General features: G+C 41.2%; 1 protein-coding gene across 13 annotated transcripts in view; it reads left to right on the forward strand.

The window, feature by feature from the left end:
• Window positions 1–19,260, forward strand: part of kirrel3b (kirre like nephrin family adhesion molecule 3b) — a 210,245-nt gene that overhangs the window by 10,843 nt on the left and 180,142 nt on the right. For 10 of the 13 annotated variants that reach the window (XM_088078676.1, XM_088078678.1, XM_088078683.1 and 7 more), the window contains exons 3-4: window positions 6,066–6,558; window positions 6,699–6,766. In XM_088078676.1, the coding sequence (XP_087934802.1) occupies window positions 6,365–6,558; window positions 6,699–6,766 (262 nt within the window). In that variant the 5' untranslated portion in view covers window positions 6,066–6,364. Of the gene's footprint in view, window positions 1–5,931; window positions 6,767–19,260 lie in introns of those variants that run through there. The other 3 variants (XM_042486954.2, XM_088078687.1, XM_088078677.1) reach the window with 2 other exon arrangements.

Below are 19,260 nucleotides of genomic sequence, written 5' to 3' on the forward strand. Positions count from 1 at the left end.
TCTGAGGCATCAGGGCTCGAGATGTAGCATCTCAGGGGAATCATCTGACTGACAAAGATTGAGTGGATGTCCTTCCGTGAAAGACAACTGGCTGATTTGCTAATTTCAATATACAAATTGATGGCAACACACACTTAACATACACATGCACACTGGGACACACACACGTCCACGGATAGCGGTGTCTCAGACCTTTCGGTGTCTCAACAGCGGATATGCAGGCCCAAGAGAAATAAACAGATATGTCACTTTCTATTTTGCTCAAAAACAGAGTGCCTGTCCATCATCTTAATGTGTCACTTTTTGAGTGCGAGGATGAGACTTTGCATTTCATGTGCTGAAGGAATGATGGGGAGGAGGCAAAATATTTCATGGGTGGCATGGAACAAAAAAGGGCCAGCAGTACAGCTTTGACACTTCAAAACTCTATTTTTCTTCAACCCGTTTTGTTATAAAAGTTACAAGGTAATTTATTTAATAATTTTAGTGTGTTTACTTTTCTTTGAGCCAAGCAAGCAGTATATTTTCCATAAACAATTTAACACTCAGTTGCTCATGTCCTCTCATTTCTTCTCCGCTCTTAGTTTTGATTGATTCTCAATCTGTTCTTGGTCATTTTTAAGCCTTCAAGTTTCAAAGGTCACTTTGTAACCCAAGCTAATTAATTAAATTAGTCAGGGACTGCTGTTATGCTGTGCGGTGCAAGATGTGCTCCTTAAGTTTTGACATGCAGGCTTGAGAAAGTACTGAATAAGATTTTTCGCCATTTCTCTCTTGAAGAGAAAGTGCTGGCTGCCCTGCATAATCCTGTGTTCAGAAAGGCGGACTAACACAAAAATCAATCGCTTATCTCTATATTACAACATTCTGGCATACAGTAAATATTAGTATTTAAATAGATGTGTATTTATGTGTTGCCCAGTTACATTAAAAGATAAGGCCTGGCTGGAAGGCATCAGATGCATTTTAACAGAACTGTGGCTTTGTGCCATATGAAACCCTGTAAAAATCCAAGTTGTACAAGATGGGTTGTCTGTCTGCTGAAAACTTTCTTGTATCTGTGCAAAGCAGCAGTGAAGCGGTTCCATGCTTTTTTTTTTTTTTCCATTTCAATACATTCAATGTATTGCCTTTCAGTTGTTTGCTTGAATTTTGCTGCATTTCAAAAAAAGTCTTTAAAAGCTGCACAGAGTTTGATAAATGGCCTTGAGAGGTGTTACTTGAGTCAGTGAGGTTGAAGACCACAAGTTTAAAAATGAAAAAATACAAAGTCTGGGGGGGGGGGTCATGTAGGCACCAAGTTTTGACAAAGAAGTAGAATGCAAGGTGTAGAAGCAATAATGATATCATCTTTATATATTTGAATGATCTCTAGACTACTGCATGGGGCAGGTGCATTTAGGGCATGTCCAAACACTTTTTCTACTTAACTGACACATTATCTGGGTGCAAAGTAAGGTGCCAGGGACAAAAGGGTCGTGTATTGTCCCTTAATTAATCATAGGTGTATTTCTGGAATAATATGAATTGAACCAGTTGCAATATCATCTTCCATTCCCTTTAAAAGCTATGTGTGCCTGCCCCTGGCACATTGCTGTATTTACATTGCAGACTCTGCAAATTAGAGTGGTTTTCTTCTGAGAGAAATGCATTAAGAGCATTTGAAAGAAGAAACAGAACTAAACTTTTAGTTTGAAAATAATCTAGAAGTTAAGTTGTTTCTTGTGTGTAAATGTGCATAGCATTTCTCTGATGGGGAGTCTGCTGCCGAGCAGCAGTGAACAGCAGCTCTGCTTTACTCTCTACTCTGTGCACATTTAAGAAAATGTACTAAATATCTTTCACATTAATTATGTATTATTTAATTCGCCTGCCTCTGTAGGTGCCATTCTGACTTAAAACCATAGTTTTGTTTTATTTTCGTCAATGGCATGGTCACTCTGCTTTCTCAAAATAACAATGCGCCAATAGTGTGCGCCTTAGCAAACCTAATTTTAAAACCTACACACCTATGAGTGCAAGTAAATTTGCTACCGGGGCACTTTGGCACAACATGGGTGCTGGCTGAGAAAATGACAGCTGCATTGGTCTGAAATTAGCAGTGACAGTTGCACAGCATTAGGTGTAAGAGAGGACCTAATAACTCTGGCTCTGCTGCATCAGATTTGACATATTTTTTAAACTGTCCCTTGTGATTTAGGCAGTATTATAGGACAATGCTAATGTAGCCTACTCTTTAAGTGATAAACATTTCTACATTGGATCTTTTTTTTAATTATTATTCAAAGTAAAACATTTATTGCAACAAAGCGTTCCTTTGCAATTTAGGTTACTCTTCATCCGGTTTGCCAATAAATGACAGTTTTGGATTAATGCTTACCATTTACGCCAAGGAGAAAATGTATGTAGGAAAAAAGATGCAGTATTTTGTATCAAATCCAACACAGCCATCATTAACATGATGCTAACCATAGTGGAATTATGCAAACTTTGGATGTACTTCACTAGTTTTTAAAACAATTGGTGATTGAATTCCAGTTGATAGAAGTCATAGATAAGCAATCATCATTAATAAACTACTGACTGTACTACTATGGAATGCATCAATGATACAGTTATCGAAGTAAGGGTAGAGCATCCTTGCAATAGCAGTTTATCTCATGAATACATATAAAGCACACATAAACTCTGTTAAATAAATAATCAGTTCAGATAGGATGACCTTGAACTAACTTTAAAGCACTCATGTAGAGATAATCTGAGAGTATGGCTGGTATTACAGGCAGCAGTGACCGATTAATGTTATATCTTCATCTTGTTCTAGCTCAGCTCCACTTTCTTCAGAGCATGTCTTTTTGACTGTGGATTATGGTCATAGCTGGTATAAAGAGGCTCTTAAACTCTGAGAAGAAGAGTTCCCTGTCTCCTGAGTCATTTAAGATTATGCCCCCTGTGGGTACACTGTGGGTTTAACAGTGTATGAGCACTTTTCTAGACCTCACATCTCCTGATGTTTCCTTTTTGCCTGTGTAAGGACATTATAATACAAAACATGTTGTTGGTATTTGTTTTTGGTCTTTTTTTCTTGTTGTTTTTTCATGCTGGCTGAGGAATTTGGTGGTTACACTTCAGACTATAAACAGTAAAGTGCTGGTGTTGTTATCTGTTATGTGTAAATGGCATTTGGAAAAGAAGCAACTTTCAGTTTAACAACAAGATGTTGTGAGTAAACTCTCTTGAAATAACACTTCAAAATATTAGTCTGGATCAGATTTAACCTCTTTATTGTGGGGTTTTGATCTCATTTAGTATTGATGACAGGACAAACAAGATGACTCTAGCTCAGCTCATCATCTTCAAATATGTCAAAATATTTCAGATATTACAGGAAAAAATGTAATCCCAGCTAAGGGCTTATTGTACCAAGTAGAGGGCTGTGGCTTGCGGACATACAAATTTGTTTACCTCGTTTACCCTCGTTGCTCAACCTTCAAGCACATAAGCTCCATTGTTATTCTTTGCCCCTACTCATCATGTTCTTAGGCAGAATGCAAATCTGTTATCCTCTGGTTCGGCCGCACTGGGGTTGTTTTTGTGTGTAGCTGTTAGTTGCATTGATGAAAAGACCACCTGTCATCCTCTGGCCCTTTGATTAGATTAGGAAGTCAAAGGGATGGATTAAATTGATATGACGTAGACTAGGCCCACATGCGGTGCTTACTGTGTCATTATCAGAGCCCTGATCTAGAGGTTCTGGGCTTTACTGTAGATCTTATAATAAAAGAGGTTCTGTCCCTCCAGTCCAGATTTGAATGTCAATCATTAGTTTTAAGAAAGACAATTATGCAAAAAAATGAAATATTGACCTGATGATTGTGCTACATTAAAAAATAGCCTGAGTAGGACACAAATGTCTTTTCATTTCATGGAAATCCATAAAAGAGTGTAACCTTGATGTGGACCTCATTATGGTGTTAGAGCATAAATTAAGGGATCACCAAAGTCAGCAGAATTCATCCTCTGGGGGCCATGAATGTTGGCAGAAAAAGTTATATAATATATCATCTGTTCAAGCCAAAGGAAGCTCTTCCTCAGAAGGCACTGCTCCTACACTGCCTGAAACAGCTTGTTTGAGTTTCAATGTTTACTTCTGTGACTTGGCTGATCACAATAACACAGAATGTGCATGGAGAGAGCCAGCTGACCAATCAGAGCAGACTGGGCTTCTCGGGAGGCGGGACTAAAGCTTTTTTGAACATTAAGGCACGTAAACCTATTCTAGTAGACCCCCAAAATACAAATATGAACCTGAAATGAGTATAATAGAGCCTCTTTAATAATAATGATAATAATAATAATAATAACAATAATAATAATAGAAAAACTAACCAGGGAATGCAGCATTGTATACAGCAGTATACAGAGTATACATTGTATACTCTGTATACTGTATTAAACTCAAATATAGAATTCACACTTAAACCTTTTTTTGCTCTTGGTTTAAATATGCTTCGGGCAGTTGAAGATCTAATGTAGAGAGCAGTAAATAAAAGTGTTGACTAAAGAGATGACTACCAAGACTCATTACAATCTGGTCACTAAAACCACTTGCTGAGGTGGTCTGGAATGCATATGACCACGTCCTTTTAATTTCAAACACTTATGCTTCCTAAAGCGCCCTTGACAACGATGTAACAGGAAAATACATCATCTTTGCAGGATGTAGTGGTTGTTAAGTGACAGTGTGGCAATGCTCTGTAACCAGAGATGGTTCAGGAAGATATAGAACATCTTTGCTATAAATTGCCAAATTTATGTCCATCGTTTTTTTTCCATCTAAAAAAGAGATGTGTTGAGATGATATCTCCAGCTGCAGTGACCCAACCCCTAATGTGACTAATGAAAATGTTGACCTACTAATTGTGCGAGGGACCCTTCTAGCAGAATTGATGTAGGCAGTAACGAAATCTAAACACAAGTGTTCAGCTGGAGACACAAATGTGAACGGCGGTGTGTAGGGCTTGGAATCGGTATTCAATACCTTAAGAGTATCAACCAAAATAACACAGCATCAGGTCGTATTCTCCATTTAGATAAAAGTGCATTCACTCTTTTTTGTACCCAAAGCTATCAGATGGAGTACTCTTTCATCACTCTCGTATCAAAATCACTTTAAGGGTACTGATATTGTAATTTTTTAAACAATACCCAGCCCTAGTATGTATTGTTTGCCCTGTATTTTGGCTGTCTGTTTGTGTTTTGATCAGTGAAACGCATTTTAAAAGCAGGTGTACACAGGGCCACAGTAAGGCAAGGATACAAACAATTAGTGGGTTCAACCTGTAGCCATGACAACCTGTGACATAATTAAATAGTGCTACTATAATTTCATACTAATTGCCTTTGGGGGAATAAAAAAGATTTAGGCGAAAGTATTTCTTCATTATTTAGGGGACTAAATTCAACAACTTAATACACACTTTTAATTTGAGGTACAAATTATTAATTTGTGTGCATAGAGAATTAAATTAAATAGTAAATTTCTACATTCGAAACCAGCTCGGCCCTTAAGGTTCCTTAATGAACTGTAAAGCATGCTGTTTTTATAGCACAAGACGTGGGGCTCTCTTTTATCCGTGGACTTTCCCTGGCCTGGAACCTCACGATGCTTCTGTTTAAATATTTCACAGGCATAACCAGGAAAACTTGTTAGTAAGCATGCAGTGCACTCAGGCTTTTTATGACGTCTTGCATCATGGCTCCTTGAGTGAGTGACTATGAATGTAATTCACCTGATAAAAAAGTAGATACTAATGAATACCACAGCTTTGGTCTTGAATGCTAATGTAGTCCTCATGCATTCTCAAAAAAGGGGGCTCATGGTTTCCAAAAATCCAATACAGTCCATAGAATCCAAAAAAGCCAGGGGGTCTTAATTGGGAGGAGGGATGAAATGGCACTTTTTTGTTTTTGTGGATGTCTGATTTATTTGTAGCTACAGAGACTGAGTTGCTCCTATTCTCATTCTAATTGGAACTGCACCCTCTCTGTTTCTCCCATGGCAGCTCCCGTTCCCAGAGTGAGGACCCGAGTCTCCCAGCCTCACACTCAGCCACAGCCACCCAGACAGCCAGGCTGAGAGACTGAGAGAGAGAGAGAGGGATGGAGAGAAGGAGGAGTCTAGTTGTGGAGCTCTATCCCCTCACTGTGTCTGCTATGTGAGTGGTGGAGCAATAGAGAGAGAGAGAGACAGAGCATGAGAGAGAAAGAGAAGGAGGAGGGGGGGCAAGTGAGGGCTGAAGAGACTGAGAATGGATGGGCAACGAGAAAGCGTGTGAGCTAGAGAGAAAGAGTGAGCGTGTGTATGCTCAGAGTCAGCAGCAAAGACACAGAAAGTCTACAAGCTCCCATCAACAAGACAGCGTGCGAGGCAGAGCTGACCACGGCAACTCTGAAGAGTGACACAGACGGGGAGAAAGAGACGCGCAGAGAGACAGAGGAGAGGAAGAAGCAGCAGAAGAAGAGAGGGACTGAAGACAGACTATCAGCCTTCCACTGGTAAAAGGAGACACCACTGAGGGACTGTAGCATCTGCACCCCCCCCCTGCCTCCAGCAGCACAGAGGAGCACTGTCTCATCTCGTGCATGTGTTTGTGCCTGCCAACTTCAATTTCACACTCGCCCACTGTTTTCCGTAGGTTTTGCCCTCTCCACTCCACAGCCATGATCCCTTGGGTCCTCCTGCTCCTGTGGATCTCCGGACATGGTAAGTTTTCCACATTTAAGTTGCTTATTCATCACATCTCGCGTGCTTGTGATTGCTGTGTGACTTGCTGGCTGGGAACGATGCTGTCTCTGAATACATCTTGCTGTGATGTCTGAGCTTGTCCTCCCATCTGTGTTTTTAACTGCTTTAAATATAGCACTCCCATGTGCACCACTATGTCCGATGCAAAAAGAGAAAGGATGAAATTAGAGTGAAAAAGTCTTTGCGGGTGTCCTGGGGTTAAGGAGCTGCGAATAGCAGCACCCGGCACTTTTCTCCATCATTACTTTGTCGTAGCCTTCAGACCAGACAAGTTAAATACTTCCAGTGCAGGCTTTATATTCCTGTCACACACATAGACACACACAAACAAAGCCCCTCTAACCCCAGTCTGGTTCAGTCAAGCGTTCACTCCTGAGTCACATTGTTTTGAACTGACAGCCCTTCCCCATTGACTCCAACTACGAGGGGGTCTGGTCAGAGAAAACAGTGAGAAAAAGTTAAAGTGCTTTAGAAGGCAGACTCATGAGTATAGCTTGGCAGTCCTTTTGGACATTAGCTGTTGTTGTTATTTTTTTATTCCTAGACAGTCTGTTTGTGGACAGAATGAGGATGGATTAGTTGTTTCCCCCGCTTGCCACCAGGTGGTTGTCTTTGGAAAACAATAGAGGTGAATAAAGTACAGCAGAAGTCTAGTTCTGTGTAGTCTGTGTGATATACAGACGCACTCGGGGCTGAATCAGACAGCGGATGTTTGTCAGCTCCCAGCCCGGCCCGCAACGAGCGCCCCGGTTTACGCTCCACAGGGTCAGGGTTAATCACATAGCTCGCCACCTCTTTTCAGAGTTTGACCGTGTAATGGTGGACTTCATTCTAAGGAGGTCACTGTGTGAATGGATGTGTGTGTCTGTGCGTCTACATGTGCACAGTTGTTTCCCAGAGGGAGTTTTGCACATAAAAAGGCAAAATCAGAGTCTTCCTCAATGCAAGATCTCAGTTTGTTGTGTTGAAATTGACAGCTCAAAGCCAGCGATGGCCAAAGAATATTGGCAAAAAGAACACTGACTTCAGCTGTTCCGCAAGTTGATTTATAGCCTATAACACGCACACAAAAACTGTGCTCATCAAATACAACAACTTGCTGTGATTATACTTAACAACAGGCTTATTTTTCATATAGAAATAGGAGAAAACAATATCAAGACAGAGCAATTTGAAACTGACTGGCGTTATGAAGCTTCTAATTCCCTCTCCCTCACAGATCCCCACCACAGAGACTGTCAGCTGTACTGTCTGTTTTCTTTATGACTGCGTGTGACCTGGGATGGTGACACAAGCTGTGTAGGTCGATCCAAAGATTGCAGAGAGTCAAGGCAATAGAAGCTTTCTCTCTAGGTCGTGGCCTTCGTTACAGGGCAGTTATAGCACATCAGACACGGTGTCTTAGATGCTGTTTCCAGTGTTGCTGCTTTGCTGCATTCTCTCCCACTGTTTTCATTGTAGAGTCTCTCTGTACCATCTGTACTGCGAAGCAGAAATACATGATCAGTCATTAGTCTCCTCTCCTTCATTCTGTTGAGCATCTGGTAAGTTTTGTGCCCATATCTGACTTCTGCTGCATTCCTGTTGTCCTCATTTCTTGCAAGTTTAGAGCTAGATAATAAGTTATTCTAGACTTTAAAACTGCAAAGGGGGGGTGATTCATACACATGCAGCACACTTTGTTTTGGACTTTTATTAAGTCACATTTTCATTCACATACCATCACAGGCTAAGCCCCAGTTCTAGGAAACAACTAACACCATATCTCAGATAGTAACAGCTGGAATGAGGCGATTGCTGCACCGGGAATGAGATGGGATTGCTGTGCATTTCGGCGCAGTTGGTTATTACCATAATATAAAATACTTCTTTTGCTGCCAGGTAAACAGGAGGGATAACAACCTACCTTCTCTATGCATGCCTCTGGGGAGGAAAAAGTGCTTCCCAGTAGCTTACTGTTGTTGTACAAATTACGGCTCTGTTTATGTGCCGAGCCGCTGTCAGCAGAAAGCTGCAGAAAACAATCTTGTTTTTATGAACAGGGGGACAGAGGGGAGTTGCGGCCGTAGCAGTCATATACTTAGACGCAGCTATCCTGCGAGAGAGCGCGAAAGAAAGAGAGCATGAAAATGAGAGAATGAGCAAGAGGGAAGAGTCAGTCCATATACAGAGGCACTTTTTTTTCCTCTCTCTTTCTCTCTCAACTTTGAGAAATGAATGGTCTGGAGCAAAACAGAGAGGGGGACTAAGGAGAGGGAGAGCTGCTGCGAGATATTCCTGACTGTGCTGCTGCCGCATCTAGGGCACCTTTTCTTTCGATGTCACTTCTCCTGCCAGTGACAGATGACACAGCACCAGTCAGGAGAATCTGGGAGGCAGTCTCCAGGAACACATTCACCTCAGGCCAAACTTGTCCAGGACCTCGTCCATCTCTTCGTACCACCGCCTCCCCATTCCTCCTCCCATCCAATCCATACAGTGTTCATCGTCTCTCGTATTCCTCACTTGGCTCTTGATTTCACTCCTCACCTCGCAGCCGCACATTTCTCCCTCTCTGACTAACCGTCCCTCTCTCCTTTTTTTTTTTTTTTTTTTAACTCTTTAGCTGTGATATGCAGTGTCATTGAGGACCCCAGCCTCTGTCGGGGAAAGGGTAAAATATGTGAGAGCATGACGTCCTGGTGGAGGAGGGGATAGTTTAAGAATAGCCTAGTACTGGATGTGCCGGGCTCTGATGTGCTATAGAAAAATCAAACATTGTTAATATTAAGTATACGGACTCAGCCCTTTCTCTCCATCTGCCTCTCTTCCTCTGTATCTCTCTTTTCTCTGTTTTTCTTTCTCTTAATGAAACCCTGTGAAACTTATATGCAAACTGTCTGAACCACTGGATTTCCGGTCCACTTTTTCAGGGAGATTAAATCATGGGTTATTCTTGACTAAAGGTTTGCCCACTAGGGGCAGTGCTGCTGCACAGGAATGAAATCTCAATCTTGTTAAAAAATCTCCTGCACTCTTCCCTCCCTCCTCCCCACGATCGCCTTCATTATCTCCAACCCCCTCTTTTATCGTGTCAGAACCACCGATTTCAACAACCCCAGCCAGACTAAGCTGTTTCTTAGTCCTGGAAAGCATGTCTTAGCACCCCCATCAGCCCCTATTTCATTTACTGCTGTCTATTAACTGCTGACTGACGACTCTAAATCCGCTTTTCATGGGCGGCAGGCTTTGATACATATTTCTCAACCAAAATGTAATTAAATGTCTTTCCAATGTCATGTCTGGATTTTTTTATAGAGGGAGAAATCATTCTCTCCTCTCCAAAGGGAAAGAAAAAAAGAGAGAGAAATACAGCCCATTACGTCGCACAACACTACTCAAACATAAATACCAATTTTCAGCTTCATTATTATGAATAGTTATTTGTAAGCAAGACACACTGCTGTCTTATGCATGGATTATGATCATAATGACTCAGACGTAATTAATTGATTTATTCCCATTCTATCGAAATGCTAAAACTAATATACATTTTTCTTGTGTGTTGTCATAAGCCTTGCTGTTCCAGCAGTCACATTTTCAGCACAAGTAAACATGACTAACAACCACAGAAGACCCACTATAATTGTTTGATGGCACAGGATAATTACTGGTAAGAAAAACATCCCTTGACCTTTCATATGACTTCACCATACATGACAGTTGGCTTGAGTAATGCTAACTCTGTTTGGATTATGCCGCAGTGAGTGACAGATGACGCCATCACTTCATGATGGGGCCCAGTGGCATGCAGTTTGTTTTCTTGTTTGTGCTGCATGTCCCATCAAGGCTAGCCAGCTTAAGTCACCTCAGCCGCTGTGACCCCTGCTCATTTCTGTGCCACGATAGATTAAACCCCCTGTAATCCCTCTGAGCCGAGTGCCCTGTTGGATATTTATGGTAATAAGTAAACATATGAATAAATAATCTAAGAGGCTGCTGCTTCTGGACAACTGGAACTTGTAAGTCCCAGTGTTTGGCAGTGGTTGTGTCATTAACGAGAGACGCTTTTTCTAAGAAAAATCTGTTTTTTGGCTTAGACTTTTATTTGATTGATGAAACACGAGATAAATATATCAATGAATAAACATAGAGATTGGCATGCATTCGTGTGAGAGGACAACCATCCAAATGTTTCAGTTGTAAGCAGTACTGAGATGACAAAAAAATGTAAGCAAGGATAGTATATCCGGTGAATGCAGTTTGGATGAAAGCCTCATTTCGAGTCTGTCAGGATTCAGGTCAGCCAGTGAAGGGAATATGATTAGTTTGGAGTGTTCTTGGAAAACCAGTCAATGATCTGCTTCCTCTCATGCAGTCAGTCAGCCAGTCAACAAAATCAAGCTGTTTACTGTTGGGCTTCATTATCCATTGGGAGGACTCTTCCCAGCCCCAACAGTTTTCTTTAGTACCAACCAATCAACCCCCAAGCCCCTCATCTCCTCTCTCTCCGAGACTCTGCTGCTGGATCTCATTCCTCGGGGATGAATTTATCCAGATTGGAGCACTCAGCAAAAGGGCATTATCCCGGATTACATGTCTGTTGGGCGGCAGTGTTAAGTAATTCAACCAGATGCTGTTGTGATCACTGGGTCACCTGTGAAGGCAGGGTTAGCAGCTGCACTTCTTCATTCTTTAATGTCGCATCTCTGTTCATCTGAGACTTTTATCCTTGGACGAGATAGTCTGAGCTGGATGATTTTTTCAAAAGAGCTTCATGTAAGAATGTTGTAAATGCAAGGAACTGTGCAGAAGCCCTATCTAACCCTAGTCAGGATTTTATTTGGTGACAGATTATGGGATGGATTAATGGCTTCTAAATTGCAGTTTAATGCATGTGGAAAAAAAACAAGCAAAGTCGTCTCCGCAGAGCTGTGGGGGAGCTGCGAGTAGAAGAGTGGTGGATCATACCATGTTTTTTTTCTGTGAGAGGACAAAGCGTCGACACAGTGGGACTAAAGGGAAAAATGTTGGTGTTTTTAGCTCTTTTCTCTGCTAATCCTGTCTCTACGCAGCAGAGACTTTGATGAATAGACATTTTAAACTTGCTATAGGATCTAGGATTGCTTGTAGAGCACAGAAGCTCTACAAGGTGTGTTCAAATTGTGTAACAAAGGAAAGTTTGTTCCTTTCTTGTCAAAACTGTCTTTGCAAATCTGAGGGATTAGTAAACCTTTGTTCAAGACATTCAAACTAAGAAAAGGTTAATCTTAAATGTTCATTTTGTCTCACATTCAGCCTTTACATTTCACCCCCCCACTTTTTTTTTGACTGAATGAAAGCGCTCACCGCAGGGATGAGTTTTTTTTTCACCTGTTCCAGGAGTTATACTGTATAGAAGCACTGAGCTGAGAAATAGGTACTCACACCACACATTTGAAGCCAGAAAAAGATCCAGAATCACTGAGTTGTTAGATGTGTTTTTAGAAAAAAAAAGTGCACCTTGTTTACTGTGCACAGGTGGCACCACTGTGCTTGAGTCAACATCTGTTGTGGAAACAGGTGAGCAAAACAAGAACAGAGGGTTATGCGGGTGAAAATGTAAAATGTGTGAACAAAAAGGGAAAAAAAGGCAGAAACAAACAAAATATATTAAAAAAAAAGTATTGGAAAAAAAATATCTGTTACAGTTTTGCATGTTATTTTGCTTTTTTTCTATCATTTTCAACAATATATGTTCATACAGTTGCTTGAGTGAAACTATATTTGCCTTAAAAGGTAAGTTCAGTATTTTTTTTGACGAAGTGACTAGAGGAAACAACAATGTTTGAAATTGGTCCGGTATTAAACAAAACCACTGCAGCAGACAGATATGGAACAAGCATTTTCCACCCACTAAAAGTGCCTATTTGACAGAGTGTTATTATTAGTGTTTGACAAAATTATGGAGTAAGATGATGATTTTTGTTTAGTGAATAGAGCCAACATAAGTTGGTGTTTGTTGGAACAGCAGAAAGATGAACCAAAATAGCTTTTGTGAGTTTTGTTACATTTTTTTGTTGACTTCGAATGAACACTATGTTTTACAATGTTTAAATTGTTCGTTTTGTTGTTTTATTTCATGGAGTTCAGTGACTTTGGCAATTACAACTTTGGGTCTGTTGCTGCATAAATAAAAAGGATCTTACTTTAACAAAAATGTCCACTTCTGTATGGATACTTTCCATAATATTGTTGACACTCATTGTAATAATCTGAGCCTGTCAGTGGCAAAAACAAGTACAAATAGTGGACGCTCATTGACAGTGCACAGTTGCCCCAAATGGTTAAACTGCAGCCTGTTTCTTCTCGCTCAATACTGGACCAATTTAAATAACTAATGTTCCCAATAGTCATTTGGACACAAAAGCATAGGAAAACAGGAGCCATGTTGAAAAATGCTAGTTACCCTTTAAGCTAAAATCTAACATACAGCCAAGAAATGTAATATTCCTAATAAATACATTCATTAGATTAGATTATATTTTACCATTCACAAATCTGACTGGACAGTGGCATTTTCACTGCAACAACAACAAGGTGAAATTACATGCTTTGCCACATCCGCTGTAGTTTATATGTGCTGAAAGTTACATATTGCACCTTGAATATGAAGACGAAGTGGATGCAAAACACAGTTTCGCTAATAATACAATTTTTTATTGAATTATTCGGGGTATAAGTTCCAGAATTTATTGAAAATATACTTCATACTTAAACTTGACATCTGGGTCAGTGCAGCTTTAAGTGTAAAGCTAAGGTTTATTACCTGCGCATGGCTAGTGTTGTAACTTAAGCTGAGCATCATGCCAAGTCCTTGTACACACTACCTCATTCTTAAATGCAACCACTTACTGTACATACACTTTTTACCTTTACTTTACCTAAGAGGCTGAAGTATGTTCGGTAATGTACATGTAACCTGTGCAGAAAGCTTTTGTACCTCCACAAACCTGCATGTCATGCTTGGCAGATTAATTGTATGTGAAAAACACTGATATATAAATTGTCTGTCCTGGCCTGAAACATCTAGTCCCATGTTTTTCGTCATGGTTGTACTATTTGTGAAGTAAGGCATCCTCACAGCACTGCTCTGCAACCTGTGTCATGTTATGTGTCCCACTATTGCTCCAAATGTTTGTGAGTAAACCAGCCAGCCAGTGCTTCGACGTGATTGTGAAAGGCTGTGTTTGGAAAGAGTCTAGAAGATGCATGTGGTGCTTCAGCACAGGAGGCACTTGAGGAATTGGGCTGCTGATCTGATAACGACTTCCTAGTGTTTGGTGGGAAGTTTCTGGGACAGCTCAATATTACACCTGGATGAACTCACTTCTCTTCCTCTCCTTTGGTTTTCACCTCATCTCTTCCTCTACTTCTCCCTGTCCTAACGCTCTCATGCCAAAAAATTCATAAAAATGCACTCATGGCAAAGGTTTTCATACTGCGCACATCACATTCTGTGTGTGTGTATGCATGTGAGTACTTGTGGTGGCTATGCATTTGCTACTGTGCCACGACAATTACAGCTGCAAGCCTTGAATGGCAATATAAATGCAAATCAGCCTTTTAACTTGTACAAGCAGAATCTGGGGAGGCACAAGCGTCTCACCTGTGGATGAATGTGGATGTGTCTCTGCCTGCCATTAAAACTGCCGTGTATGTTTTGAAAACGACAATGGCAATAAATAGCATGTGCAGTACTTCCGTTTGCGAGCAAACCTTCAGGCTGGTGTGTGTCTGGACTCCCATATAATGGGAGGCCACTCTTGGGAACAGTTGTAAAACACCATGGTGTTGGGACACTCAAATGTACTGATGCGCTTCTGGCATTACCTCCCTGCTTGTGTGCTTCCATTTTAGTAGATTCGTCTAAATTGTGCTCAGCGGTGCTAAATGGAAGGGCTCGATAGCTTCTATTTAATAAAGGATAGGAAAACCGTTCTCTCTATGGTACCAGACACCAATGGTGAGAGGCATGGTTTTTTGAAAGGCTATTTGATCTGGCACTGATACCAAAAGATGTTTTATTCAGTGAAGCACATCAGACACAATAGCAGCACAAACTTGCTCTTGATCCAAGCCAAAACTTTTGAAATCTGCCAAGGGGGAATGTGTAGCATCGAGAATAAAAAATGTCTAATGCTGCCACCCTCCCCCAACACTCCCATACACTATGTAGATGTGCATGTTTTCTTTTTTTTTTTCCCACCAGATGCCAAATGAGGCTTTAAGCCACCTGCCTGTCCCACTAAGACAATTAAGCAAATTGGGAAGAAAGGGCCATTCAGTGGTGAGGATCCCAATATAAGCATAGGAGCCAGAAACTGCCCTGCATACCACCCCTCCCCCCACAAAACACTCTTTCAGCACCACTAATGTTGGCACTGTGCCAGCTCTGCTCCTATTTGTGTATTTGCTGAGGGAATGCAGGGGCATTTGACACCAGTCTTAGGGAAATCTGCAACACGGGGTGCTTGGTTTGCATGTTGATAGAAAATCCCTCCATTGGTCTCGAGACGATTTCAGTGTGAGGCCTGTGGCTCTGTGTCATTATAGTTGTTTACGAGGCAAAGCTTCATCTGGCACAGCCATCACACAAAAAGGCATACACTAAAAGACACACACATAAACATGCACATATCCCATACCCTCACTTGCGTTACCAAAGAGCAATCTGCCAGAGCACAATAACGGATGAGAAGCCCTGGAGTATGTGAGCACTGAGAGCTAAACAGTAAAGGTTCTATAAAATGCTATAAATTAAGCCCCCTATTGATCCTCAAACATTAATATATCCTAATATAAGAAAATAGCAGTATTGATTGCAAGCTGGTGAGTCTGATGTTTCTTTAATATGGTACTGCTGGGATTCACTTTAATACACAGCCTATTTTTATACGCAATAATAATGTGGTGTCACAAGCAGGAGCAGCGAAAGGCAATCCCTAGGTATATTTCACTGCTCTGGGTCTCTGCACAGCACCTTTCAGTGCCTTCTATCTCGAGTTCTTTCTTTATCAGCTGGGCTCCTCGAATGGATGTCAGAAACCTGATAGAATAAACAAAGTAAATTAAAGTACAATTATTTTTTAGGCTACCTAAATATTCACTTTGCTAATTTGGAGGTTGAAGAGCTCTTGTCGTACTCTCTGATTTTTATTTTATTTTATCAAGTGCAATTTAATATTGTGGAGGCTGGCCCAGGCACTGAAAAAAAATGCTAATGCACGTTGGGGAGTTTAAATGATTTGCTATCCTTTCAAATCTGTTGGCAGGGGTTTCAATCTGGCTGGCGTCCTGGGGGAATTCACAGTGGTCATTGCTCAATCCCTGGGGGACATTAGTGCAAATCACAAAGGACCACAGAAGTCATTTCAGTTTTCCACTTTCCTTTGGCCACTGCCCAATGCTAAGTGGCGCAGGACTTGCTTGCAAAACTGGGCAGAGCAAACTCCCTTTGCCTCCTTCCGTCTCTAACCTTTTAAACCTGACTTAATCAAATCAAAATACCACAGCGCAGACCCATTTGAGACAACCTGAAGACAAACAGTTGAGGAACCAGAAGGCCTTGGGGGTGAACCAGGGGCAAGGCCATCCATTTCTTCCTGTGCAACCAAGAGTGCAGGGACAAGGAAAATGCCTGTGGTGCACGATGATGAACAGACTCCACATCAGAGATTGGATTAGAGTGGCAAGCGAGAGAGCTCTAAAAGCCATGCGCAGTTTATTGAAGCCTTATCTAAAGCGATAATGTTACCAGAGAAAGGTCTCTGTAATGATGGATAAGTGGACAGCGCCCTATAAAGAAGCAACATCGGGCGAGATGGATTTGGTGGATAGGCAGGTCCACCATGGTCAACTCATCTTCTTTTAAGAGCAGGAAGTAGGACCAGTGCGATAAAATGGACTGTCAATTGCTGACACCCTGGTTACCCTGCAGTGTCATCATCACAGGTGTATCTAGTTTGGAGAGGCTCAGCGTTCAGGGTCACTGCAATTTAGGTCCCATTTCATCACCGATACCCATGAGGCATTTGGGGGAAAATGGTAGCAGCATTATTGCCAAGATTTGTAGTCACCCTGAAAGCAGTGATCTCTGCAGTGGTTTAGAGTGTGATATATGAAATCCATGTTGCACATGTCTTGATACACAACATTTTATTTTGAAGGGGATGTGATGGTCACAAGGGATGCATAGAAAATATAGTAAGAAGAAAGATGAAAATGGAAACTACACCTGAAGATTTCACAGAGTCGAGAGGGGAGGGGGGGCAAAGTAGCATTTAGGTAAAAGTCTTGTTCTCATTTTTTTCCAGGATGACTAGAGGATTTTCTCCTCGCTGAAAGGCAATGTTATCTTATGGTAGACGGATGATGGTAATGACAACACAATGCCTTCCATGGTAAACAAATATGTCTAGTGCTTTGGGAAAGAAAGTGAGAGGAGAAGAAAGAACAACAAAGGCAGGAAAAAGAAATCTCAAAAGGAAGAGCACTCTTGTCACAAATTAAAACATATCTACGACTCACAGCCCTAATCCTTAATGCCACTGTATTTGTTGTCTGAGTGGAGTATTTGTGCGTATGTGCAAACAAGCACAAATGTGATTATTCCTCGCTTTCGTTGTATGCTAATTTTATTACTTCACATTGTTTGCCTATCTTACTCTAAACAGCTTTGGTTCAAACCACTTCTCAGTGGTTTTTTCAAACGATGTCGTGCTGTTTGTTTTCGGCGGAGTAGCGGAGTAACAAGAGATTTATATTATTTTTAAAAGTACCCTTGTGTGACTTTTAGCTTATGTTTTTTTGCAATCTGGTTGGGAAAAGTCAATGCCTTTGTCCCAATGCTGGGTGATACTGGCACAGCAGGGCATTAAAAATGCAGAAGGGCATCTAAGGATGATCATGGAGGCACACAGTGGGATTTTTGGGGGGTGTGCCCCCCCCCAAATCGCCTCCAGTGCATTGCCCCTAAACTTTCCCCAGGTTGTGGCCGTGAATTATTAACAAGGCTTTCATTAAAAAATGCAATTTGCTCATACACAGCAGATACTCCAACACAGCCTCACTGACACATGCAGAAACTATCTCATAAATTTCTGTTGGATCTCCTGCAGCCCAAAGAATCTCCTCCAGATGGGTGCACTCGGCATTGAGTGGAGAGTTAATAGCTTGGAGTCTATACTGTCAGTCCTCATCTGCGGGCTCTTGGTAACTGCTAAATGCTTTGATATTCCTCGTCTGTTTTTATGCCTTGAGATTTGTAGAATCAGTTTAATGGATTAATTAGACAGAGTATATGATACACTGTACCTAATTTATGTAGTCAAAAACTACTCAAACTGCTCACACTCATTTCTAACTGAAAGAAAAGACAGCTATAAGGAATACTTGTTGAAACCTTTCAGATTAATCAATACCAAAGACATTTTTTTGTATACAAAAATGGTGATGTGCCTGCTCTCTGGCATTAACTGAAGGACAATCCTTAAAAGAGAGACTCGTGGGTCTAGGGATTGGTATTGTTGTTGTTTACTCCAAAGCGGACATCTTTTAGCTTCTCCCTCGGCTCTGATCCTTTTGATCATCACCTCCGTATTGGATATAAAGTGGAGAATGAACAGCTCTGCAATACAAGTGACTTTCAGAGTTCTGTGACTCTTTGAAGGCTGCCAAACAAGTGTCTTTCATCTCCAAAATCCAGCAGTCGCCTTGTACAAAAAGAGAACAGGACAAAATGAGAGAGAAATGCAGTATCCAGAGCCTGGAAATGAAATAGTGAAAATTGTGGGGTCTCTTTGTGATCACGATTTGTGGAAGGCCTCCTGTGAGGGAAATGACATGTACTTCATACGGCACTGACAGGCAAGCATCTATCAAACATCCTAAACCTGAGGACCGGTGAGAACAAAACAAAAAGGCAATTTAGCAAGGCAAGCAGACTATTTGCATTCTGAGGAGTCATGCTAATTCCTTTAACCGTTAATGAGGTGACAAACCAAAAAAATGTGTTGCATGCAGGAATGGGCCTCAACAGGTGATGCAGAATGAATCTCAGAGTCATACTGCTGCTATTGAAATCTGCCTCTTATATCATTAATCTCCCTTACTGCCAATATAGCCTTCATCTGAGTCAATATACAAGTAGTTGTAATGCTGTTCTGGTATTATTGGGTTGCTAATGACATGCATCGGGTTGAATTGAGCAAAAGAAGATCCTGACCGTTATATATATAGAGAGAGAAGACGATGAACAAAGGACTGAATGTGTAAGTTTTGTTGCGGAGCATGCAACAGTGGAAAAAAAAGAGGCTCATGCTCCCCGGAATCTGTTATCCTTGAATTAATGATGGAACAGGAGCAGTAGTGTTCCCCCACTGAGACATGAACCAGATTTCAACCCAGAACTCCCTGGAGGTGAGGGCCAGCAT

The sequence above is a fragment of the Plectropomus leopardus genome, chromosome 6, assembly GCF_026936395.1.
Source record: "Plectropomus leopardus strain MGB_pleo_1.0 chromosome 6, ASM2693639v1, whole genome shotgun sequence".
Lineage (NCBI taxonomy): Eukaryota > Metazoa > Chordata > Actinopteri > Perciformes > Serranidae > Plectropomus > Plectropomus leopardus.